Here is a 25,703-nt window from a genome sequence, read left to right as displayed (position 1 = left end):
CTGAAGTGGTCTGACAAAGAACAGAAGTCAGAAACTGAACAAAGATTGTTTTATTTACACCCTTAAAGCAAAATTTAAAGGATCGAAATTGAGGAGGACAATAAGATTTGATGCGTTGGGATTGGGGTGTGGCAGGAAATCCAGGGCTTGGCGGATACACTTCTCCCTCAGTATGTCGGCGTCTATTTCCTCAGACCTCTCTTGGTCCTCTTGGATCTGTTCAAAACAAGGAAGGGTCACATGAGGCAAAGAGCTGCTGACAACTTCATCTGCAGAAGCACTGAGAATGTACAACCAGCTGACATAATGAGTTTGCAGATTCCTGTCATTTGTCCCACAAAAAACAAGACAATCGTCACAGAGACGGTCTGTGACTGGTATGACAGATAACCTGACAGCCTGACACACCCTGACACAAAGCCGGATCCTTGAGTAAGCCTGCAGGGGGGCTTGAGTAAGAGCAAAACATTCAACTCAAAGAGGCTTTACATTGTAATTCTAGTTATTAAATTCTTTATTTACATCCCTTTGTGTTCTGTTCGTACTTCAGCATCATCTCCAGGAGTTCTAACATTTTTTGGGAGAATTAAAGGTAATTATTGAAGTTTTGGGCTTGGCTTGCAAGTTTTCTTGGAGTTTAAGTGGATTATTAGACCCATACATGACCAAAACTGAGCACTTGTGCAACCGAGGAACAGGTCACAGAACAAAAGACAACACTTAGAGTGGCTTTTTCAGGAGCTGGACTTTAAAAGGGGAATTTGCCACATAATATATCCCAGAGAGGAAATGCTGTACTTTGCTGGTACTATGTATTCCCAGTTTTAGATCTTTTTTTTTTCTGTCAATTTTATTCATAAAGTCTGGCAGTTACAGTCATGAAATTACCACATTGCAAACCTTTACAGATCAAGCAACATTTCATAAATAAAACAGGAAAAGGTCAGAGGTCAAGCCCAGGATTAAACTATGTGTAGACCCGTTTTAGAAGTAGACACACGAGTGGTACTCATTTTAGCTTCACTAGCTCAAGCTAACAACACCCAATGTAGCTAAGTAAGCTTTAGCAACGAGATCCTAAGTCAACATAGCTAAAGCAAACATAGCAACGTTACCTAAGTAGCTAACAAAGCTGCGTTGTGAGCTTAACTTTAGCTATGTTAGCTACATTGGCTATGAAGCTATGTTATTTATAGTTAAGTCAGGTTTGCAATGAGAGTTTTCAGCAAACATAACTGAAGCTAAGTTAGCCACGGAGATAACTTAGATGTGTAGCTGACGTAGCTGCTTTGTAAGCTTAGCTTTAGCTTAAGTTAGCTATGTAGCTCACTGAGCTACACTGGCTAGGTTGGAATGTTTTCAGGGAGAACAAGCTTTTTCCTTTCAGCAGACTGTTTAATTGCTTTATTAAACGTTTTTAACCAGGCTTTGCAGGTCAGGTCTTTGACGTTTGGTGTCCTAACATTACCTCAACCCTTGAAAATTTAAGTGTTTATCGCTGTTCTGAGAGTGAGAGTGGCCGTCAGAAATTAACGGTCTGCAGCTAGACTGTCTTGGAAGATATGATCCAGTGATTCTTTTCTTTGCCTGTTTAAACTAAACTATCTTAACTTAACTTTTAGGTTACAAATGGAAATTTAGTCAAAGGTTTCTTTCGACCAATCGTTTGGTCAAATTGCTATGAAAATGTGGCCTGTTAGTGATTTCAAAAAGAGCAGCAGTGGAGTAAGGTTAGGTTGCACCATTTTGCAGATGACTCGCAAATTCACCTTTCTATGAAGTAGACATAATACCTCTTTTAAACACAGGCCTTTCATATCTATAACGTTTACTAAGAGTGAAACACAAGTCTTAATGTTTGGGTCCGGGGGGGTCTGTTTTAATTTTGATATTAATCATGAACATTAAGTTAAACACACTACTAAATTCCAGATATGATGATCGACAATTTCCAATAGTATAATTAAGAAAAGAGTGGGAGTCCAAATCTCACTTTCCAAGTGAGTTTTTTCTGTCTAAGGTCCATCATTTAATGAGAGAATCAAGAGGGCATTTCCTGTGTCCTGACCTCCCTTTGCTGGCCTCTGTCCCTTTATTTATGTCTCTTTATCCTCATTCTTTTGGCTGAAAACATTTTGAACACAGGAAAACACTGATGAAGACAATTTATGTGAATAAAAACTGTGCATGAAGAGAAGAAACTTGATTCTCACGTTTTCTGATGATCGCTGACACGGTTCCTCAGCACATTAATCTGGAACAAAGTAAACATGAAAATGTGATTCTACACAATCTTTTACATCCTGTTGTATTCTGTATGCTCCACCACACACCTCATATTTCTGTCTGCCAAACTGGTACTGCAGTTCAAACTTCTCTGCCTCCAGCTGGTACATCCACTCCCAAAGCTCTTTAGCTTTCTCCCTGTGAAACACATAACCAGGGAAACTGGGACGGTATGCTTGATGTTTTGATGTTGGGTGATTATTTTCATGGCCTCATACACTCCATGTTTCTATTGTGAGGTTAAATGACCCATCACTTCTATACTTACTTGAGTTTGTCCTGGCCCAAGTTTTCGATGTCCAAAGATTTGCGTCGATCACTCAGGATCTTCTTCTTCTTCTCTCTCTCTGTCTGCCTCTTACCACTCCGTTTTTCCGTCTGTGAAAAGTGAAATTAAACACTGCTGCAGTCACATCCTTTATACTGCAACACCTTTTAAATCTGTCACTAAAAACGCTTCACTTTCTCACCAACTTCTGCATGTAGCCTCCAAAGTGGAGACTTGTGAGGGTTTTCTTCTTCTTAGCATCATCTTCTGCTCTCTTTTTGGCCTCTTCCTCCTCCTTACGTGCTCTCTCGTCCTAAGAACACACATACCCATTGAGAAACATGACCAAAGGAAGCTTATTAAATGCAAAAGAAACTCTAATATGAGGCTACCTCAAGACGCTTCTGTCGCTCCTTCTCTCTCTCATTGCGGATTCTTTGCTGCTCTGCTCGCTCAGACCGACGCTTCTCCTGCACAACAAAACAACCCATTTTGTCACAAATAAACTTAGAATGTTAAAATTATGATTTCAAAACATTTACATATGATCATATATAAGATAAAGCTCTTACAATCCTCTCTTTGAGATTGACAATGTCTTCCTCTTCCTTCTTTCTGCTCTCAAAGTGAGCCTCAATCAAAGTCTGAAGCTCCATCAGGTCCTTCTCCATTCTTTTACGATGTATATCCTACAGAACCAGAGGCAGTGCTGACATGATAATGTTTTCTACAGTATAAATCAGTTTGTATGGTAATGATTCACCACTTACATCAAAGTCCACCTTCTCTCCATCTGGGATCTTGGGAGGGATGAGGTTAGGCATGATGAATGGCCTGGAGAGTAAAGGAAAAAATGGTGTAAGTCAAAGTGCAAACTAGGAGAAACAAAATAAACAACTAGAGTCACTGCAATTTGGTGTCAAATAAGGATTAAAATGCAATTAGTAGATGACTCTTGCCAAGCAAATGTCCTTTCAGAGTATTCATGTCTGTGCCTGTCACTGATGCTTAGAAACAGCTTATGTCATTTTACATATTGTGTCGCATTTAGAGCTTAGGAGGAGATTACATCAGAAAAAATTATGATGAATCTGTAGACCCCTCTAGACATACAAATACGTGTTTCCTCAATACTCATCCTGTACATGAGCCAACAGAATTCTCCAACAAAAGAAATCCTGCAACTGTCTTAAATGTAAAACATCACACTCACTGGTAATCTTCTTTTCCAGAAATATGAAAAGACAGACTCACTCTTCAATGAGCTGTACATTGATATGTCTGACACTGGCTTTAAAGCAGCACTATTATGCTGAAAATGGCTTAAGGTAGTCATTTGTCTTTTTAATGGTTGTTGGCCTTTAAAGGGTCAGCTCATTTTAGTCTTTTAGTATTCTAAAAACCAGCAATTTACCAAGTATCAAGTCTTGGTCTTTTAAATTTCAATTCATAGCATGTTGCCTTTCTCACTGCATGTATTTCAGTGAGGAATCCCGTCGTTGTAGATTTAACCGTTTATTACAAAATGGATATTCAGTTTTAGGGCTGTCAAGATTAATTGCATTGATCATGAAAAATTAAGTACATTAGTACATTATTTTTTTAATCATAATTAATTTGCATGATTGTCCCTTTCAAACAACTGATGCAAAATAAGTCCACAGCCACAGCAGAGCTCAGTAGAGCTTTCATCAAACATTTGCCTTTTTACTGTTCCCTTATTTCACTTTTAATCCATAACATGCTCCTTGCCGTGGTTAAGTTTGTGTTAAAAATATTCAATCTACTTTTAAAAGCAGGCCTATATCCAAACATTAAGCCAGCTACCATAAATGACAACTCAGTTTTAAATGCAAAATAGGGGAGTTTTAAAATGTGCTTAAAAAGATATGATTAATTGCAATTAACTGCAGAAATTCTGAGATTAATCACATATATGATATATATGATCAAAACTCACACAATAATTCTTTTCCATTTTTGGTAGATAATCCCCTCTATGATAGGAAACTATGATAAAGCTTTCTGTATATCTACTTAAAGAATATTTAATGTGCTGAGTGAGTAACACTATGGATAGGTGACAGCCTGAGCCTTGTATTCCAGCCTGTATTGGTTCACATTTTACTAAACACATTTAATTAAACTAGATCCGTGTGAGTATGTAACAGTAAGTTATATAGATTTCAAGTTTACATTTACTCACCATTCTATAGCCTAATATCTTAGGATAACTTTGATGATGGTTAAAAGATAATTGTAGAGGGTCGTTTCTAGTTATACTGCTACATAACATGTTTATCATTGTCTCGGAAACTCTAGATGCTACATCCAAGACCGCTGAATAAGGTAGTGTGAACTACTAGTGGAAACTTTCTGTATTTCATTCATCTTTTGTGCTGTTTACTTGTCATTGACCCTGATTATCCTGCATCATCAGCTGCACATTCAACAGCGTAGCCCTGCTGAACCCATCCAAACTGCATAGACACGCACTGCAAGGATGAATCCACATAATGAAGGAGAAAAGCTGTTAAAAGTGGCCTTTCTGGTGAGTGATCCCAGAATACTTTGCAGCATGAACCAGGAAGGTCACTTTAACCAGCTTTTCTCTCCTTTTTTTGAAATTCATCCACAAAACAAAAACAATAGTTTATGGTGCATTATCTTCTGCTATTGTTTTGATTAAGAGCCCTATCTGATGGCAGACTGTTTGCTTTAAAGGATCCAAATGCACTTAAATAAGGGTTAAAAGCTACCCTGGTGCTGCTCCAAAAAGAAAATTAGTCCATTTAAACTATCAGACTGCTTCAGTGTGGCTGCTGTAACCTGGTTCAGATTGAACAAACAAGATAAAGTTAATCAGTGAGGGTACTGGTGGAGGAATTTTGTTTCTCTTGGATGAGGCCTGGTTAGCTGTTTTTACACTTTTATGCTAAGCTAAGTAGCAGTTTCTTTATGATCAACTAACCTGCAAATAATCTGGTGAAATGTCTATTATTTTAATTCCTATATTATGGTATATAATCAAACAGTCAATCTGTATTTTATTTCCCTAACTGTACTATGGAAGAGAAAGCTGCATGTGCGCTGCCAACTCCTGTTATACTCACTTGAATTTTGGTTTGGCCTCCTCTTCTGTTGACAGACAATGAAAAACAAGAGAACACGCCAATGAGCTCATCCAGACCTCACATACACTCTCACCAAAATCCCCCGGAAATCAGTTTTTATAATCTTACTGAGTATTGCCAGCAGAAAGTCACAGCAATAGAGTCTGTGTATGCTCATAACAGCAGGAAGTTTTATGTGAGGCTAATTCTGGTGTGATTAAAGTTAAGGTAGAGTACATCCAAGAAAAACACGAGTGCTAGAAGTGCCAGTTTAGATAACCGGCTTTACCTTCTCCCTCCTCTGCTTCCCCTTCCCCTTCTCCATCTGAAAACAAAATGAGAGACTTTAGAGGTTTGTGTGATTGTGACGATGTGCATTAGTGAAGTAATATATAGCCATGCTTTAGGAGTGCTGACGGACTAATTGATACATTAGAGTGCATAACAGGTACCCAGGGACCAAAATAGAACATTTAGACTTGTTATCAGTGTTGATGTGTGCTGAAAGTGAGGTGTTGCAAGTGTTACATTTCAGAAATAGCACTGTGGAGAGGTGGAGGCAGCTGACTACAGGGACCAGACTTGATAATAAGCAGTTTCTCACCAAAGAAGGTATGGCATTTGTGACCTCTGAGTGACACTCAAGCAAGAAAATCTTAAACAAAGGCAGTTGAAGCTTTAATTTTAGTGTCTGAGCTATACTACAGGGGTGGGAGGAATCCTACAGGTGTTTTCTAAAAAGACTAGACTGTGATGTCACATGTAGCTAAGGAAAGCTATAATCAGAAACACTGGTCCTTTGAGCTTTAGGCTAATGTTGGCAATTCTAATGCACACACAGTCGCAATGTTATCAACTAGACAGGGCATGCTTGCAATTAGGATTTCCTTAGTTTTGCAAGTGGTGGTGATGGGATTGCAAAATCAGATCAATACAGACTCAGAGTCCACAATTGTGTGCTATTTCTGCCACTAGATATTTGGCTGGATAAACAGTATGAATGGATTATAGGTAGCAACAAACTACAACAAAACTCAAAGTAGTTTAAACGTTGGACTTTTAGTATTTTGCTCTTAAATTTTGACATCATAGAGCAGGCAGACTTTATGGGACTTTTTCACAATAAACTATTGAACCAAATAGCAGTAAATATATCACATTAAATATTGAGTTTAAAGAAACTATTGGGATCTTTTAGCTTTAACCCCATTTAGAAATTGCATCAAATGCAGTTTTTTTAAAGATTTGGGTTATTAGAACTTGCTTGTTCATAGACGACACACCACTACTCTCACATATCTCCTCATTTTGATCTGTTATTCCAATCAAATCAGTACCCCACATGTTAGTTTATCTAAACAGTTTATCACTGTCCTTTAGAACTTTTATGAAAACATGAGGTACAAAAGCTCATAGAGGCACAGCTAGCCTCTTTGCTTGTGGCTAATTTGCTCACATTTATTCTTATTTGCAGCGGCTTCACTGCACACAGCATGTAGGGACGACTGTGGCTCAGTAAAGTTGGTTGTCTCGCAATTACAAAGTTCAATTTCCAGCTCCTGCAGCCTGCAGTCACATGTCAGTGTATCACTTGGCAAGACACTTAACCTGCTTAACCACTGCTGCGTCAGTGGTGTGCAAATGTGTATGGATGCAAACGGGATTAGCTACTGCTGAAGGCCAATTCTCCACAGCAAACTCATCTATGGTGTAAAGGGGTATGAAGGGGTAGAATTGACCTGTGGTGTCAAAGCACTTGGATTAGTCAGATGACTAGAAAAGCACTATACAAGCTCAAGTCCATTTACCATTTAGAGATACCAAGTGGGCTGCTGTTTGCATACTAGACAGGCAAGTGAGTTCTGACATCAGGTCACCACTGAAGACCTTTTGTTAATGCAGAATATAGACACACCTAATAAAATGCAGTAACTTGGTATACAGATGCCAAAAAAGGATTGCTACTTTGCAATAAAGTTTGCAATAAAAACAAGTTTTTACAACCCCCTTATGGCGGCCTGACACCTAAAAACTTTTCCTTTGATTACAAAGTCGTAGACAAAATTCCAAAGTCGGAGTAAAATCATGGGAGTCTTGCTAAAGTCACACCCCACTCCTGCTGACTCAGTCGTTAGGTGTAAGGTGGTCATAACACTCGATTTTGCCATTTTAAGGCAGTCTTTCCTCAGCCTTGGCATTACAATAATATCAAACACATCTGATATTGTGGTAAGTCTTAAGTCTGGTCGTATGCAAATTGTGTTCCTTAGTGACCGTCGCCCACGACCAATGGAAGCCAGTGTTGTGCGTAAGCACATTAACTAACTTCATTCTCCAAAATATGACTGTGAGCATAGATCAATCTAGAACCACTGAATGTCCGCTCATAACTAAAGAGTGTTCAACCATGCTTCAACCACCTTCAGGTACAGTGGGGTTCCCTGATCTCTGGGACCTTTATTTTGGGGGTCGTGGGCTGAGAAGCATTAGAGGCCCTGGTCTAAACAACCTCTACAAGGTTTTGGTATCCCCTGTGGACAAACTATGTAGTGTAATTCTCATTTCAATCTAACTAGTACCCCAAAAAGTCTGTTTGCTAAATGTTATAATTGTTCCCTTTAAAAGCATTTAGGATAAAATGAGTAAGAAAAACTAAAGAAAGCTCCACTAGACTCTTTGAAGCTCCACTAGACTCTTTGCTCAGGGCTGATTGGCCCCCATTCATTTTTCCTGTCAGTAGCTTCTCACATAGTATGCAGGGATAGCTACATCAGGAATATGATATATGGGCTGTTATTTTCATAAGAGACAGGCAGGAGAGGATTCCAGTCACAGGTTGTCACTGAGTGAAGATGTATTGTTACTGCATAGTTTTATGCATGTAGTAAGTGCAGTCAACATGATATTCGAATGCCAACATAGATCTTCATGCAAGGTGTAAATTACCTCATCTTGAGCCCTGCTTCTCTAGATTTGGTAGAAAAACAACAAAAGACAACTAAATTGCCTGATCTTGGTTTGAAAAAAGAGGGTTTTTAATATTCTTTTGAATGGTAGACCAACTGACCACATCAGACTGCATAAAGCTATCTGTTGATCTCTAATATAAAACCCGGATGTTAAACTTGGTAAGCAGAACAGATTCTGCATTAAGCTGGCAGGTGGATCTCACCTGTCCATGTGTGTGACACATCAGGTGGCAGATTACAGGAGTGTTATTAGGCGTTGACTGATTAGATAGAAAAGATGACACATAAAACGGTGACTGATCTGGCTCACATCGCTCTTGTTCTGATGATTGGAAACATGATAGAGAAACACCTTAATATTGCCAACTGTGCCTTTAAGCAAATAACTGATTCTGACTAATAACAGCTTGGCGGCTGGGAGGGAAGGGAAGAGGATTATTCTCAGCGTCTGTGTCTGCTGTGACTAAGACTGAGAAAGAAAAGAATCAACCTTATCACCCAGCCCCAGACTCTCACATACCAAAGTGACATGCTACTGAGAGCACATCGCTTTCCCATCAGAGTCTGACAAAGAATTAATCATCATAGTTGTACACTTGCTTGGTAACAGCTAACAAAGCAACAAAACCGTCTGGATGTCATTGCTGTAAAACAGTCCGCTGACAGTGTTTTACACTTTTGAAGCCTTCACCTTGTTCTTCATTTGCCTCCTCCTCCTCCTCCTCTGCAGCTGGTTTTTCCTCCTGTGCGTCCCCTGGCAGAGAAAGACACATGTTATCGTGACATATCAGTGAGAAATCTTGACATTCACTGGGTATGATATTGACTCATGGTCCTTTTCAAAAATCACTCTTTCATGTCAGCAGCCTGTAATTCTTCAGAAGTTCATGCTGAGGAGAACAAGTCTGTCTAAAAGTGTTTTTTTCTCTGATATCCTACTAGTCCTGCTAAGTTTCTTTGTACTTCTTGGACATGCCCCCACTCTGTGTGATCCTGGGCTGACCCTCTGTTCCAGAGGAAAGACGACAGCGTGTTCATGGAAAGCCTTTCAGAGAGATAACAAGCGATCTGTTCAGAATGAGCTACCCAACTCTGGTATTTGACTGTAGAGCTCATCCAGAGGGGTGTTTGTGTGCAGACAGATGTGATAGCAGCACACAGTCCAAACTTTAACTTCAGATCCACCAAAGCACTTGATAAAGCATGAACATGAATCTAAATCATTAACCCAAAGATAATGAGCAGTTCAGTCATTATTTGGAAACTTTGAGATATCAGAAAATTCACAAAAAATGATTGCTTTCAAAAATTTTTCTACGACTAGCATTAAGTTCAGACTATTTTGTTGGATTTAGAAAATGGCTATTTGGACTTAAAGGCAGTCATTCTCTATAAAAGAATGACTCAATTTCAATCAAACAATTCCTGTTATAATAATAGAAACATTTAGGGAGGCTCGAACCTCATTTCTCCTCTTAGATTTATTTTAAACAATTTAAAAAGTGAAACTCTAAACTCCTGCAAATGCCGGGGTGGCTGAGTGAAAGCTCGATACTGATTCAGGGCAGAGCTGGCAATAGTAGAGTAGAGAGAGAGCAGAAACCTTGCTGCTTAAACAGACCGTCAGCTGGAGGATTTTATTTATTTAATTTATTTATTTAAAGTTATTTAACCAGGAAAGCCTCATTGAGAGATTAAAAATCTCCTTTACAAGAGTGTCCTGGCCAAGACAGCAGCAAGTCAAGGATGTTTGTCAGGTGACTGATTAATGGCGAATGTCAAGTGCTGAATCAGCACAGCTTGCAGTTGTCACTCTTAATGCTAATATGAATAGGCCTCATGAATGAACACACAAAAAAACATACTGCATAAATCAAAATTAGATATACAAAGTTGAGCATATTAAGATGTATTGTTTATGGTGTTTTATTATTTTAGACATTTATTACCTTTATTCCAAACCAATGTCAGTGTGTCATTTAAGTCAAGACTTTGCATAGTGAAATTGAATGCCCACAATATAAAAGTCATTTTGTACATTATCTAATTATATCAAAGTTCAAAATTGATTAAAAAAAAAGCAGAAATTGTAATTTTATATTTTATTTTGTCTCTTTTAACTTTGCATATTTAAGTGCTTATAAGTGCAAAATTAATCAATTTACAGTCATATCTGGTTTATTTTGATTGAGTAAATATTACAATTTCGTGTTTACATTTTAGAAATTTGATAAGCTTAACATTTTTTTATTCTGAATATATGGACAGTCATCATTTTCAGTTTTTACTGATATGTAGTTTTGTCATTAATGTATTTTTCACTGAGAATGTTGTTTAATTGGGAGGGGTTCTTTTGTTTTTGAATGTTTCTAAATGTAAAAATTCAATAAACAAACTTCTGATGAAAAAAAAATTACAGTCATATCAGCACTCAAGAACAAATCACAGAAAACTCTGGAGTATGTTGGAATCTTCTTAAAAATTGCATAAAAGGCTTTAAAAAGAAAATTTCTCTCTAAGAAAAGTTCGTGAATGAGGCCAAAAACTCACTTCTGATTTTGCTTGCTTGAACTGATTTTATTAGTTTTAAATATTTTATGCATTTTTCTCTTATTTGCCATTATTTTTGCTAATGCTGGTTTTATAGAGATCAGTAAACATGGTTGTTTTTGCTGTTCCTGTTCTCGTGGACATCAGAGGCTTGCTGCTATGGATCCACTCATCTACTGCTTCATCTATCATCATCATCCTCAGCTCTGTTATCATCATTAAAATTGTTAAACTGATCCTAAGAACTACTCTACTTTAATCAATAAGCAATTACCAATAATTACAATAATTACCAGTGGTGGTCCTCTCCATTTCATTATCATCTTAGCTGCTAATGCTAATATTTCAGTGTTCATTTTTTTCTGTTATTATTGCTAATTCTTCACATACTGGTACCATCATTACTGATGTTAAATCCTACAGCAGTGGTTCTGAAATGGAGTGGCCAGGCACACTGGTGTGCCTTCAGGAAATTCTCGGTGTGCCTTGGGAATTACTTCAACCAGCTGTGATAACTTTGACTACACAATAACTTACATTACTTTAACAAGTGTTTGCACTAGTATGTTTTCCTATCACTGATTAAAACAGCCATTGTTGCCATAATATAGTTTTAAAACTTGCATTATCATAAAGAATGACAACTTCTTAGAAAGCTAATATTTCTTGGTGCTATTCATGGTATTTTCTAACTCTACATATCTGGATTATTTGGAGTAAACATGCCTAATAATCGCAAAAAGTTTTGGATTTGCTACAGCAGATTGCTTTAATCAGCAACTGTGAATAAGGCAGATATAGCTAAATGATGCAAAAACATACATTTGGAGTGTATTTGCGTGCTTTAGTTGTTCCCAAATGTCGAAGGCCAGGAATGTCTAGGTGAGTGTTGTGAATTTGAACAACTATACATAACTAGTATAACTATACATAAATGAAGATACAAATGAAGACATGTTACAGAGGAAAGTTTGCATGATTATTGAGATGGTGTGCCTGGCGATTTTGGCTCGATCTTAGGTATGCTTTGGGAAAAAAACTCTGAAAATCACTGTCATAGAGTATGGAAGATAAATCAATGGTCGTCACAGCCATAAATTTATCTTATTTGTCATTCTTCCTTTTCCTCTTTTTACATTCGTCTCTTCTCCCTTTGCTGTTTTACCCCGACCCCCCTACCCCTTTTCAACTCCAACACAGCTGGCTGTCATCATGAGTCTGGTTCTGTTCAAGGTTTCTGCCTGTTAAAGGGAAGGTTTTTCTTGCCACTGCAATGCTGCTTAATGCTCTTGGTGCTGTGCTCATGGTGATTAGTATTGGGTCTTTATCATAGTATATAAAGAAGTCTAGATGGTCAAGAAGTTTCTTGAGATAACTTTGGTGCTAGAAAAATAAAGATTTACTGGTTGATTGATATTGCTTGCAAATGTTACATGGATATTTTTAAGTGTGGCATTACAAATGATCTGCCTCAACATTTAATCTGATACTTTAAGTTCTATTTTAGATTTTATTTTCATGTCCAGTTGTGTTAATTTGGTGTTTCTCTGATTTAAGGTCATGTTGTCACAAGAAAAAACAAAAAAAACTCCCAAGAGCTGGCACCCTCTTCCCACAAAAACAGCCGGATTTACCGTCACTGGAGAATTTCAAAAGAAAGACATTTCCAGCCCAAAGCACAAGCAGTACCTTCCTCTGCCCTCTCCTCCTCCTCCTCCTCCTCCTGCTGTTCCTCCACCTCCTGCACCTCCTCCTCCTCTACCCCCTGCTCCCCTGCTGAGCAGAAGCACAGAGTGGGTTAGCAAAGCCAGCCAGTCAGCCAGCCAGTCATAAAGAAAGAAAGAAAGAAAGAAAGAAAGAAAGAAAGAAAGAAAGAAAAAAAGAAAAAAAGAAAGAAAGAAAGAAAGAAAAAAAATCCATGAGTCATGTTTGTCAGTCATGGATTTTAAAGCAGGCCCACCTAAACTATTGTTATAAATGTGGTTCATCATTCCACCAGTTTCTTAGGAAATCTACATTATTGTGCCACTTTGAAATTGAACCAAATGTTATGTAAAGAGAGCTTAAACTGTCCATTTGAATCCACATACCTTCAGCAGCCTCCTCTTCTGAGTCACACATCCAGGAAAACACACAAAAGGAGGAAATAAATGAAAAAACATCATGTCAAGTTTAAAGTCAATAATAGCGTGAGAAGAGGAAGAGGAAACTATGTTCAAACATCTAAATAGGTAAACTTAACATCCTGTGGAATTCACCAAAACTCTACTTATTCTAATATTTCACTCAACAAAAAAGTCTAAGATCTTTAAACAATAAAAATGTAGTATTATACATTATTTATTTAATTTAAAGCAATGGTAGCTGTATGGTGAATCATTTATCAGTTTGACATTTTCATTCAAAGGCACAAAAACACGCTTTTACATTCCTCTGAAACAAATGCCATACTGTAGTATCCTATGGTGTATATAGCACTAATTCCTGGATTAGTCAAAGAAAACTTGTTGAAAAACATGGATTGATTGATTGGTGGAAATCTTTCAGCACAGTGCAGACTATGATAAGTCATAATAGGAGAGGTCTTACCTTCCACCACCCTGTGGGACACAAGCATGTGTGCATGTTATTCTTCTGACAGAAAAAGACAACCATCTGTCAAATTAAAGGACGAAGGATTCACAGAAATGTCTTTCTATAGACAGTTATGTAAACGTTGTTAAACACAAGGTATGGGTAAGTGTATTTAGACACAAATTTGTGAGGTACGTTTATAAAAACAATTCTAAACTTACTCCTCGTACTCCTCCACCACTTCTTCGTTGTCAGACATGGCAGGAAGAGAGCACCAGCGAATCTGAATATTAAACAGACTTCATGTAAAAATCACATCTCAGTTTTAAAGGTGTATTTTGTAGCCTAAGTTTTGTCACACTGCAAATCGATGGAGGTGAAGCTTACCTGAGGGTCTGATGTAGCAATCAAGGCAAAGACCTGATGGGGAACCTCAGTGTGCAGCAGAGGAGAGGTCTCTGCTTTCACTGACACAGATGTGAGACCTCAGAGGGTGAAGGGTTGGACTGCTTTGTGGAGAAGAAGTTTGAGGACCCCTTGTTGTGTTATTAATAACCTTGCAGATAGCATGTACTCACAGTTATCACCATTCCCTAAAAAGGCCCTGTGTGCAAGATGGTGAGGTGCAGTGCCACACAAAGTCACAGCTGCACACAGACAATGACACACATACACTCTCTCCACCATGTGTTGAAGCCTGCAGCTGAAAAAACCCAGACATTCAAATCTTATCAAAGTCCTTCCTGCACCAAGATAAGTGATTTTAAAGTGCATTACAGACTATACACTGTTTGTTTTTCAGCAAGCAACCAAAAAATACAAATTAATGACACAAATTTGTGGTAATAAAACTGTTTATTCTTTAGACACACAGCATCTATGACAAAAATAAAACACATACTTTGGCAGCAAATTAAAAAAAAAAAACATTCAATCACAATTCCATGATTCCCACTAGTATAATTTGATAAAAAATATATCAAAAGCCTTCACCTGTTTAAAGTGCTTTAAAATTACACAAAGTAATGGCGGAGAGCTGAGAGGAAAATATGTCTGTCTTTTGCTATTCTATTTATAAGTCTTATATCATGTTAAACTCCTTTCCAGACAGTTTCAGTGTTTAAATACATTCAAACGCATTCATTCTTAGAGAAGCAATGCATAGGTGTGTGATTAAAGCTTCAGAAATTTAAAAGTAGCATCCTGCTTTCCAGTACTCTTACAAAAACTCACTACCATCTAAATTTTGCATCTTTCTCCATTGTGCCTTGGCCGTAAAAAAAAAAAAAAAAAAGTGTAAAAGAAAATATACATCAGTCATGTTATCAACTAAATCTTCCAGTTTTCTTTGTCTCCTCTTGTCATTTTTAAGATTCTGGAGAGAGAAGAAAAAGGCAGGAAATTACAAAAAAGTAAAATAAGTTTTTTAAAAAGGGCATGTTGGGGCCGTTTGATGAGATGAGATGTTTCTGTATCACTCGGTAATTACAGTGCATTCAGGAAGTATTCAGACCGCCTCACTTTTTTGCTATTTTATTATGTTGCAGACTTTTATTCTAATTAATCTACACTCAGTACCCATCATGACAAAGTGAAAAAATAAAAAATATTACATATTAATGTAATATGTAATATTAAAATATTACATGACGTAAGTATTCATCCTTTCGCAAAAGAGACTTGAAATTGAAGTCAGGTGCCTCCCATTTCTCTTGATCTTTACTGAGATGTTTCTACACCTTGATTGGAGTCCAATAAATTAAATTGATTGGACATGATTTGGAAAGGCACACACCTCTCTGTAGAAGACCTTACAGCCGACAATGCACATCAGTAAAAACAAAACCATGAAGTAAAAGGATCCTGTCTCTGAGCTCAGAGTCAGGATCGTTGCAAGGCCCATAATGGGGAAGGCTACAGAAAAGGTCAAGCTGCACTAAAGGTTCCCAAGAGCTCAGTGGCCTCCATAATTCTCACATGAAAGACGTTTAGCACAGCCAGGACTTTTTAACGACTCGTAGCCCAGCCAAATTCAGCAATTTGGAGGAGAAGGGCTTTAGTAAGAGTGGTGATCCTATGGTCACTCTGACTTGGCTCCAGAGATCTTGTGTGGAGATGGGACATCACTGCAGCCCTCAATGGATTTGGGCTTTATGGTGGCTAGATGGAAGTCTCTCCTCAGTGCAAAGCACATGAAAGTCTGCTAGGAGTTTGCAAAACACTCCATGTGTGCCTTTCCAAATCTTGTCTAGTCAATTTACTTTACCACGGGTGGTCTCCAATCAAGGTGTAGAAACATTTCAGTAAAGACTGAGAGAAATGGGAGAAATCTGACCTAATTTCCATTTTTTTTGCAGAGTGTCTGAATACTTGTGTTAATGTGATGTTTTCAGTTCATTTTTCAATAATTTGCAAAGATTTTTAATATTTTGTTTCCACTCTGCCATTATAGGGTACGGAGTGTAGATTAATGTGAATAGAAATTATTTTTTTCAACTGTAGCATCAGGCTACAACATAAGAAAAATGGGAAAAGTGGAGAGGGTCTGAAAACACTGTGAATGCACTGTTCATAAGTTCTGATGTTACTGCATGCACTATAGAGATAAATCTCACCTGTAAGGTGTTCGTCACTTGTGGACTTTTCCAGGGAGGGTTTTGGGGGCACTATCCTCTCCTCTACTCTCAAACAGGTTTCTCTTGCTGGTGATGTCCACGTGCCTCAAGTCCTACGAAGGGAAAGGTTGTCAGAAACTCTCATTAGGGCTTTGGCAGTAGCTCTAAATACAGACAGGAAAACCAGACGTGCTATATGCACTTATCATAAACACTGATAAGAGTCAGATACATTTTTCTGTAAAAAATAATAACAACTGTATCTTTTTTCAGAGAGGAACACTGTCTTTTTTGACACCTAAATCTTACTATCAAATCTAAAATGTATCACATCCATAATAATTGGAGTACATAAATCCTTGCCTGAACATTTAAAGAGATGTTCTGTTGTACTTTGATTATCATAACTAAATGATTTAAAGTGTGAAAACTCTGGAAGCCAAAGACAGCTGAACTTTTTGCAACCACCTTTCCTTAGTCCCAGTGGGAAAGGGTGGTCAATAACTAGCATAGGTCCAAGATAGTCTGTAAATTTGTAAATGCTATAGCACTAGAAATTGTGATATTTTGCCTTTCTACAGAGGCAGAGACAACTTTGATATTAAGTATAAACATTTTGAAACCAGAAATGAACTTAAGAAAACAAACATTTTTAACATTTCTACCAACTAAGTAACCCTACCATTCCAAGAATACACCAAAGTATCACAATAACTCCCGTTCAGGACACTGAGGCTCATGCAGTTAATTTTAAAGAGTTGTACTGCCCTCTATCAGCCACATGCTACACTTGTATCATTTCCTACGAGATGTAGTTTTAGAATCAGCCTTACAGTTGGACTGTGTGAAGACCCTGTTTGGTTGGACTTGTTGATCCAGCGGTTGATCCGATCAGACATCACTGATGTGAAGCTCCTAAACTCCTGTTGAGGAATGAGAAGGATAATATCATATGCTCATTATACCTGTAAACGTCTTAAAGGAAATTATGAATCTGAAAGTGAACAAAAGAGTGGTACCTGTCTGGAAACTCCTGGGCTGGTGGGGCATGTCACCGGCTGGTCCTTCTCAAAGATATTTCTCTTCCTAGACACCTCTTCCAGTAGGAACAGGGTCCTTTGGGTCACATCTTGAGATCTACTCACTTCAGATTTCTTCATGCAAATAGTGTGCAAAGTCAGGAAAAAATAACAAACACTCAGAAAGGTGACAATGTTTCACTGCATATTTCTAACCTGTGCCGCTTGGGCAAGTCTTTCCATCTTCTCTTGGATGGACCGGGATGACATCCTCTGCCGAGAGCTGGAAAAACAGAAAACAGAACATGGATAATGCAGGTTTAAAAATAATAAAAAACTTTTAGTACAGGTATAAAAAGTTTTTTGTTCAAAACAAACTAACTTTCTCTGGAAAGATGATTCTCTGTTTTCATCGTCATTTTGGTCCTGATCCAAAAAAGTAAAAATACATTTGACACATTGTTAATCAACCATAGAGAACTTTAACAAAATGATTCAAATTTGAAACTTTTATACTTTTTTTCTACTTTGATCAGCATTAATACATTAAGCAAATAACCTATTTTTCTCTGATTTAAAGTTTCATTCAATCATACTTGATATCAGTATTTTCGCATTTGTTTTCCATCATGCGAAAGAAAATAGTTATCTTACCGTGCTGGATTCAAACTTCTTGGAGGCCAACCTCACACTCGCACTACAACAGGACGAAGCAGTCAACACTTTAACAGAAATAAACACAAACAAAGACACTCCAACAAAGATGCCTTCTTACCTCCTCTGCAGAGGTGAACTCTCTTCTTCTTTCTTCCTCATCATCTGTGAAAAACCAAACAACATGTGAACATGCACTAGTCATACACTCGTCCCAATATGAGCATCTAATGACCCTTTTTGTCTCTTGTGATGCGCTGTGGGCGTTAACAAAGCATCCAGCCAGCAATAAAAGATGGTAAATATGCTTAAGCAGGCCTAAAGCTTGAGTGACACAAGCAAATTACCTGAGCTGATAGTCTAACAGCAGATGTGAGATAAAAGTAAGTTTTAACAGTCAAATAAGCAGAATTAGTGTTGTCATGTTTACCCTGAAAGATATAGTCCTGGAGCTCTGTCTGACAAATGCAGGTTTGGAGGTCTGTTCAAAGTTGCCACTGGAGGGAGAGCCATTCACATTGGTCTGTCACAATGTGAAATAATATCAATTTACTGCACAGAACAGTCAGAAGATATTTACTTAGCATGTCTTCTAGTCTTTAGGAATTTTAGTTTTGTAGGCTCAAAGCACAGATGTCAAGCTGAATATAGTTTTTATACCATTTTACTCTTCATCACTAGATGGTGCTGTTGCTTTATCAGATTCAGTCAGCAGTGTTGCCAGGCTTTAGCAAGCACCCTGTAGCCAAACTCATGTGACAAGCAAGCATATTCTTGTTTTGGCACCTGCTCGTGTGTCAAATAAAATACCTGCTGCAAGTGTCCATTCTGTACAGGACTCTGAGCTCCCTGAGGAGAGGGACTCTGGCAAGGTGATGGCCAGCGTTCCTGAGATGCTGATGAGGAAGTTGGAGAGCGAGGGCTCATGGGAGATGTGCAGCCACTGGCTGAGGGACTTTTGTCAAGCGAGATGGAGATAGAACTGGAACAGGAGAGGCAGAAGTGAAAGGTCAGTTGAAGATGAGTATGACAAAGCCACAAGTGATCCAAGACCAACACACTGTACAGCATTTAATATACAGAGCATTCAGAAAGCACTCAGACTGTCAGACTTCAACAGAAGAAAAACGAAAAAAAGTGAAGAGCTTCTGAATACTTTCTGAATGCACAGAAAATGTGTGCATATGCCCATAGTATTGTTATGTTTTACTACACCCATCCGTTGTCCTAAGGCAGGTAATTACAGAAAGAGCAAAAAACAGATTAAAATAGCATGATTCACAAGACAGTACACAGATAACACACCGTTTTAACAAACAAGATGGATGCAATTTGTACACAAATAACTCACAAAAAGAAAGCTATCTAAAAGCAAGAGGCATAAAAGCCCTAAGCAGCAAGCAGTGGAAGAGGAGACATACATTATGAATGATTACATGATTGGTTTGTTTTCAGCCAATGTTTAAGTTTCCTTTTAAATGTTAAATAGTTGTTACTGTCTCTGATAATCTAAACATGTCTCTTTCATGTAAAAACCCACTGGAAAAGATATCTACATGGTGCTGTTCCACAATTACAGACTCAATACATCATCAAACTGGCAAAAAAAAAATCTTTCAAACACCCAAATCAAAGCACAGTTAAGAGGAACCTGGCTTTATTTTTCAACATCTTGTCATCTAAAATTGTGTGACAATATATTACTGAGCTATCACATCAGCTGATCTTTATAAGAAAGGGGCTTAACATTCTAACTCATTTAATAAATGTATTTATATTATGATATCAAGTTTGCAGAGCTGGGTTAACTCCCTATTAGGGATGGGAATCAAGAGGATAACTTATGATACAATACAGTGCATGATAAATTGCCCACAATAAGGATATTATCATGACCCTAAAAAAACAGATAAATTTCAAGGCAATCACGTGTTGATACATTATGATATCAAATGAAATTTGAACAAGTGCAGGATTGATTTATTCCTGCACTTCAATTAGTGTTGGATTAATTCATCTCTTATTTTCATCACTGTCCAGCACTAGTTTGCTGAAGTCATCCTCTTCCTCTTTTATTTTGCTGTCAACTTGTTCTCCATCCTATTTACGAGGTCAAGACGTAGCAACAAGAGAGTCACTTTAGCAGAGAAAATAATTCAGATAGCTGCATTTCTTGATTGATAGACTATCTGCATCAGTGAGTCAGTATTATGGTATTTTGCTGTGTGGATATTCTATCATACAAAAAGGCTTGTTGAGGACAGTGTGCAACTATGCAGCTGTCTTTATGTGGTCAAAAATTATTAACTATCAAAATCTTTATTTTTTTTCTGTGGGAAAAACTTGCTTAAGGTTGCTATTTTACCTCTCTACTGTATCTCTTCTCTTGCACTGTAATGTCCCTGTGTTGAATCAATACCCTTTAGCTCCTCTTCAAAAATGTTTGATCTGCATCTGACCCACCCCAAAGACAAACCTACAAAAAGAACAATAAATAAAATTTGGTGTTCATTAACCTGACAAACTTGCGTGCCGGGTTGGACGGTGGTTTGGGATCAGGGCCTTTGCCTGAAGAGTCGCCATTTTCTTGCTAACAAAGACACAAACAAGAGATAGAATAAACACAAGCACACAAAATACAAGCTTTCACACAGAGTTTAGGACACACCTAGTATTACATAACATCAACAGTCATGGCCTTATTTGCAGATCCACTGATGAAAAAAGCTGGCTGTGAGAGTTATAAAAGATAAAGTTCAAATTATGACCTTAAGTACACCTTATCAAACTTTTATAGATGATTTGCATTGTGCTTTAATTCACAGGAAGAATCCAGTAATCAAGCAGCATTCCCTTCATTTTCCTGAAAACCTGCCAGAAATGAATATCTTATCATGCTTAAAAGGGAATCATTTCCAATTTAAATTTAATTTATTCATAACTCACACATATGGCACAACACACGTCTATGAAAACATCTCACACTCTCTCTGGTCACCTAAACTTTTCCAGATATGTCCACTAAGTCTCCCCATCTTTAAAGGAAATATAACACCGACATCTGTGCCTACAAGGAGAAGAAGAAGATTGTTGTTGTTGTAGAATCCTGAAAATGATTAACATGTCTCACCCTCTGTGTGGGGTAACATTTAACTGTGATTAAGCACTCTGCAGGCTGGCGCTAACAGCTGCAACTGTGTGTGAACTAAATGAAGTGAATGTTTAAGTTGGACTTATCAAAGGATTTACCTGTTAGTAAAAGCAGCATGTACTTTGCCATTTTAAACCATGCTACTGGTTTAGCTCAAGGATAGAAATGCCAACCTGGTGCTCCCTGAATTTACAACTTTGAATCAGAGAAAAATCGACGATTTCATGACATTTTCCAAAGAAATTCATGGTCCTCAGAAGATAGATCCTCTGTGTTTCTCTACACTCTTACTAAAGCAAAACTAGCAAAGGCACTTTTTACTACTGCTGTAAAATAATTCAACATCTCCAGCAAGATTAGCACAGGCATTCATGGTTACTAGATGATAAATCCAGATCAACATGGATGCTCTGTGACCGTTCATCTAGCCCTAACGTTTAAATAAAATACTTTTTATTCAGCAAATCACTAATAAGTAGGGCTGTCAAAAGATTAAAATTCTTGATTGTGATTAGTTTTAGAACTTCTGTTGTTAATCACGATTAATCACATATTCTAAAATCCCACTTTTCTGCATTTAAAACTGTCCTTGTGTCATTTTGGATTTTCTACGGTCCTAAACTAGGGGTATTTGACTTCCTGTTTGGACACAGACCTGCTTAAATGGGTTTATCAAAGATTCTGACATGAACTTAACCATGGAAAAAGGAGCTTGTTATGGATTGAAAAGGAAAAAGGGTAAATGTTTTATTACAGAAGGTACAGACAACTTCTGAGTTGACCACTCAGCTGTCTGTGAGGGTTTCTTTTTAAGTGAAATGAGACAGTTAAGACAGTGGTGTACTCATTTCACATCACTGTGGCTGCTGGGAGACGCCGCAGTGGCTTAACTAAAGTGTTAAAAGGGACTATAGAGCATTAGATCAAGCACGATTTAAGAAAAATCAGTGTACTAATTGTGGGTCGTAGTTAATTGTGATTAATCTTGACAGCCCTGAAAATAAGCCAAGATATTCAGCAGATCAGAGCATGCTAACATGCTTAACTGTAAACACAAACAAATAAGCATGCTAAAGTTAGTGTTTGGCTAAAAGTGAACTGCTAGCATGGCTGTAGCCTCTTAAAAATGTCAACAAATGATAATACGTATGTCCTTAAATAAAATGATTACAGTTTTGACAAAAATCTATCCTCCACTTGACTGGAAGAAAAATATTAACTCCTTCCTTACTTGTCTGTTGGTAACGTTGACACTAGTAATGCTGCTGGGGCTGCTTTTGTTGTTTGTGGGACTGTAAGAAGTGGTTTTCTGAAGTGGTTGTGGTTTTATGGCTGTCACAGGGGGGAACACCCCTCCCTCTTCTTCATTTAAGTCCCCCAGTAGCTCCACTCTGGCCCCTCCACCGCTGGCTTCTGCTTCATCCTCCCCAGCCTCCTTCTGTCGTCTCAGCGTCTCCACGTGCCTCATTCTACGCTTTTCGTCACGGGAGCGCAGCATCTCAACGAAATCCAGCTGCATCTGCTCCACACTATCAAGAAGAGCGCATAAGAAGTTTTAAGAATCTAATATGTATGATGGATGGTTTCAAGGAGGGAGCAAAAATGACCTGTCACTTATTGGTCTGATCAGGTTTCTGTAAAGAAAGGCTCTACAGTCTCTCTCTTTGAAACTTGCTTGCTCCAGGTAAAAAGCTGGAGGTGTTATGACAGCGTTTATGCACGGTATCAGGTGTTTAAAAAGTATACAGATGACACACTCCCAATGGGCAAAAGAGTAAGAATCTTCACTTTCTTCTCCTGAAATCTATCCCCTTAAAGTCGTACACTCTAAGAAGATCGATTTGCACATAGTAGCATTCTTATGCTTTTATTATGAAATAAAAGAGAAGAGCAGAGAACACCTACAGCTACGAGATCATGTTCACATGAAAAAAGCACTGACATGCAAAAATCAATAAAATCTGCTTTAGGAAATCATGGGAATAACCTGCTAAGGCCCTGGGACATCTCACTCTTGGGGTCTGTCCCAGAGGTGCTGTCACTGGTTGGTGTGTCTCTGGGTGTTTGGCTGACTTCATCATCAGGGTCATTGGTGCAGCTTGAGCTCTTCACCCTCCTCCTCCTCTCCCTCTCCACCTCTTCCTCATCCTCCATAGTCCACTGGCGAGCTAAGCTGGGTACAGTCATAACATGCACATGACTTAAAAATGAAACCAAGGTGGACACTAGGCCTCACTTGAATGGAGACATTTATAACAGTATCTACATGAAACTTATAATTCTCTCATCAAATCCTTTGAGATGAATTCATTTGCCTCTTTTGGATGGTGAAAAGGATTATTATAGGCTAACGGTTACACAAAACCTGCTTTACTCGTTCACCAACTGCTTTAAAGTATAGAGGCACAGTTGTTTGCTTATCTGAGGAACTTTAGATTGTGCTTTGACATTAACCTGAAAGCCTGAAGCCAACTGCAGTTCATGCAAATAATGTAAATGTCACAGCGAACATAATGGTGCCTATAATAACGGCATTGACACAAAATAATACAGAAGACGAACAGTAATTTTGCAACTTTAGGCTCAATATGCTGCTGACTATAAATGTCCTAAAGTTCATAAATCAATGTAAATATATGCTTATATACTGTGTTGCTGAACGGCTGAAGCCTATTTGTAGCTTTTTATACTAGCCCAACAAAGCTGAGCTTCATCACATCTCGCGTCTAAAAGCATTAGTTGTGTTTTCAGACACACTCCGTAAAAAAGTAAATTATCTTACCTGGACAGAGCCGACCAGTTCTTCCGACTGATGGACATGTTTGACAAAATATTAAATGCAACGTTTCCAGGTGCTCTTCTCTCAAAGACAGAAAAGGACTCGACTGAGACTCTGAGGGCGGCAGTCAAATTACAGTCAGAGCGGCACAAAGCAGTCCACCTTTACCCTGGTGCAACTCACCGAGGCGTCACGTGACCGCTAAGGTAAGCTACCCACCTGAGATACGGATAGAGAAAAAGGGAGGAGGGGGGCTCTCCATGTACGGTCGTAGTTATGAAGTTAAGATAAAGGTGTGACGTCAGGCTGAAATATGCTGCTCACCAAGCAAACCTAGCAAAGTTTTAAAAAGAGTTGTGGTTATTAAACTTTCGCCCACTTTAATACATGTACATGTCATTTTTTTTCATAATGACACTGAACGGTCTGGAAATGGTAAATAGCGAAGAAATTAGAACAACCATGAAAATAAGCGTTAGGAATACATGCTAACCGAATTAAATTACCTAATAATATAAGCAAAACTAGGCATTTTCCTTCACATTTTATATGTTTTATATGTTTATTTCCTTTGCCTTTTTACAGTGTAAGTGAAACTGTTTGCTGTGTCAGGCCACACCTGTCTCTGGAGAGTATCGGACTCTGACCAGACTCACCTGGCTTTATACTACACCTGTGCCTACTTTGTTCTGTACAGACCATGGAGCCACAAAATGGTGAGCCTCTTTCAGTATTAATGCTACTTTAATTACATATTTTTTGTATGTTTGAGCTGTTATTGACTAGGTTTACCCATGCCTAAATAAGGTCTTGTTGTAGGTTGAACCATTTAGATGCTATCTTACGCGCCTAGTTTGCATGTCTCTCCCTGGACAAATAAGCAAAGTATGCATCATCTCCCAGCAGAGGACATTTTTGTGTCTCAGCTACTGCAGTACTCATCTATGCACCCCTGCCCTGAGGGACTCTGTTGCCCATTTGGTGACATGTGACTTGCAAGCTCTTTGCATCCACCTTGATAAGACAATAATGATTAAAGTGCCATAACAGTGGCACTTTCAGTGCTAGCTTTATGGACATGCAAAGCAGGCAACAGCTAGTCTGTTTTATGACTTTGTACAGGATGCTGGTGAGGGCAGCTGTCAGACATGTGGGTGCTGTAAGTTTGCTCTCCTGCAGAGCTCCTGCAAACCTATATATAAGAGGTACAGTCCTTTAAATTCATGTTTGTCAATAGCTTTGGCTCATGCTGGCACTTGCTAATTGGCATGTAAAAACGTGCAGCTGAGTCAAATGATATCATTTATCAAACGTTTGTACATAATCCAGAGTATTGCATGAATAAGGCTGTTCAAACTATGGCCCAGGGGCCAAATGTGGCCTGCAGTCCATTTTTTATCAGCCTACTGCAAATTCTAAAAATGAAATGAAATATAGCCAGCAGTAGACCATGATGCTTGGGCTTGGCTGTACCCTGCCTTTTTAATTTCAACATATGCTGCTGTGTCAATTATGTAAACAAACATCTTGACACGAATAATTTGTCATTTTTTCATAACCAGGCTGAGATAGGGAAACTGATAATCATACTGACAAGTTGAATACTGATACCTTGATTCATAATGAGCTGATGAATGAAAATGATTACAGCAGCCAATAACAGCACCCCTTTGTTTCACTATCTGCTCTGTCTTAAAGTTCAATTTACAAAGTATGGCCATGCTA

General features: G+C 38.2%; 2 protein-coding genes across 4 annotated transcripts; both read right to left on the bottom strand.

The window, feature by feature from the left end:
• Positions 1 to 47: 47 nt before the first annotated feature.
• On the bottom strand, positions 48 to 14,267 carry tnnt2a (troponin T type 2a (cardiac)). Of its 3 annotated transcripts, none has more exons than XM_041800308.1 (15): positions 14,148 to 14,267; positions 13,982 to 14,043; positions 13,776 to 13,786; positions 13,277 to 13,294; positions 9,328 to 9,390; positions 5,957 to 5,992; positions 5,668 to 5,692; positions 3,325 to 3,388; positions 3,127 to 3,243; positions 2,947 to 3,024; positions 2,757 to 2,867; positions 2,555 to 2,664; positions 2,334 to 2,424; positions 2,214 to 2,254; positions 48 to 216 (listed from the first exon to the last, which is right to left on the bottom strand). In XM_041800308.1, exons 2-15 carry the CDS (start codon positions 14,017 to 14,019, stop codon positions 183 to 185), a joined length of 837 nt encoding a protein of 278 aa, XP_041656242.1. In that variant the 5' UTR covers positions 14,020 to 14,043; positions 14,148 to 14,267; the 3' UTR covers positions 48 to 182. The 3 variants fall into 3 exon arrangements, with proteins under 3 accessions (XP_041656242.1, XP_041656243.1, XP_041656244.1); XM_041800309.1 differs by having other exon boundaries at positions 13,277 to 13,291; XM_041800310.1 differs by lacking the exon at positions 5,957 to 5,992.
• Positions 14,268 to 14,611: 344 nt separating this feature from the next.
• On the bottom strand, positions 14,612 to 24,103 carry lad1 (ladinin). Its single transcript, XM_041800285.1, has 14 exons — positions 23,982 to 24,103; positions 23,187 to 23,372; positions 22,431 to 22,728; positions 20,565 to 20,638; positions 18,859 to 19,030; positions 18,479 to 18,571; positions 18,170 to 18,213; positions 18,049 to 18,091; positions 17,777 to 17,820; positions 17,611 to 17,677; positions 17,395 to 17,529; positions 17,209 to 17,298; positions 16,376 to 16,488; positions 14,612 to 15,135 (listed from the first exon to the last, which is right to left on the bottom strand). The coding sequence occupies exons 1-13, from the start codon at positions 24,017 to 24,019 to the stop codon at positions 16,390 to 16,392; spliced, it is 1,383 nt and encodes a 460-aa protein (XP_041656219.1). The 5' UTR covers positions 24,020 to 24,103; the 3' UTR covers positions 14,612 to 15,135; positions 16,376 to 16,389.
• Positions 24,104 to 25,703: the final 1,600 nt, after the last annotated feature.

This window comes from Cheilinus undulatus, linkage group 11 (genome assembly GCF_018320785.1).
Source record: "Cheilinus undulatus linkage group 11, ASM1832078v1, whole genome shotgun sequence".
NCBI classification, from domain to species: Eukaryota; Metazoa; Chordata; class Actinopteri; order Labriformes; family Labridae; genus Cheilinus; species Cheilinus undulatus.
This window is presented reverse-complemented; position numbering and strand designations above follow the sequence as displayed.

Coding starts and splice junctions, on each gene's coding strand:
- tnnt2a (XM_041800308.1), bottom strand. CDS start 14,019: ATGTCTGACAACGAAGAAGTGGTGGAGGAGTACGAGGA. Junction 5,693..5,956: donor GGAAGCAGAGGAGGGAGAAG/GTAAAGCCGGTT, acceptor GTCTGTCAACAG/AAGAGGAGGCCAAACCAAAA. Junction 2,255..2,333: donor TTGGCAGACAGAAATATGAG/GTGTGTGGTGGA, acceptor ACTTTGTTCCAG/ATTAATGTGCTGAGGAACCG.
- lad1 (XM_041800285.1), bottom strand. CDS start 24,019: ATGTCCATCAGTCGGAAGAACTGGTCGGCTCTGTCCAG. Junction 22,729..23,186: donor ATGTCCCAGGGCCTTAGCAG/GTTATTCCCATG, acceptor TCTTCTTGATAG/TGTGGAGCAGATGCAGCTGG. Junction 17,821..18,048: donor AGAAGTTTGAATCCAGCACG/GTAAGATAACTA, acceptor TTTTTGGATCAG/GACCAAAATGACGATGAAAA.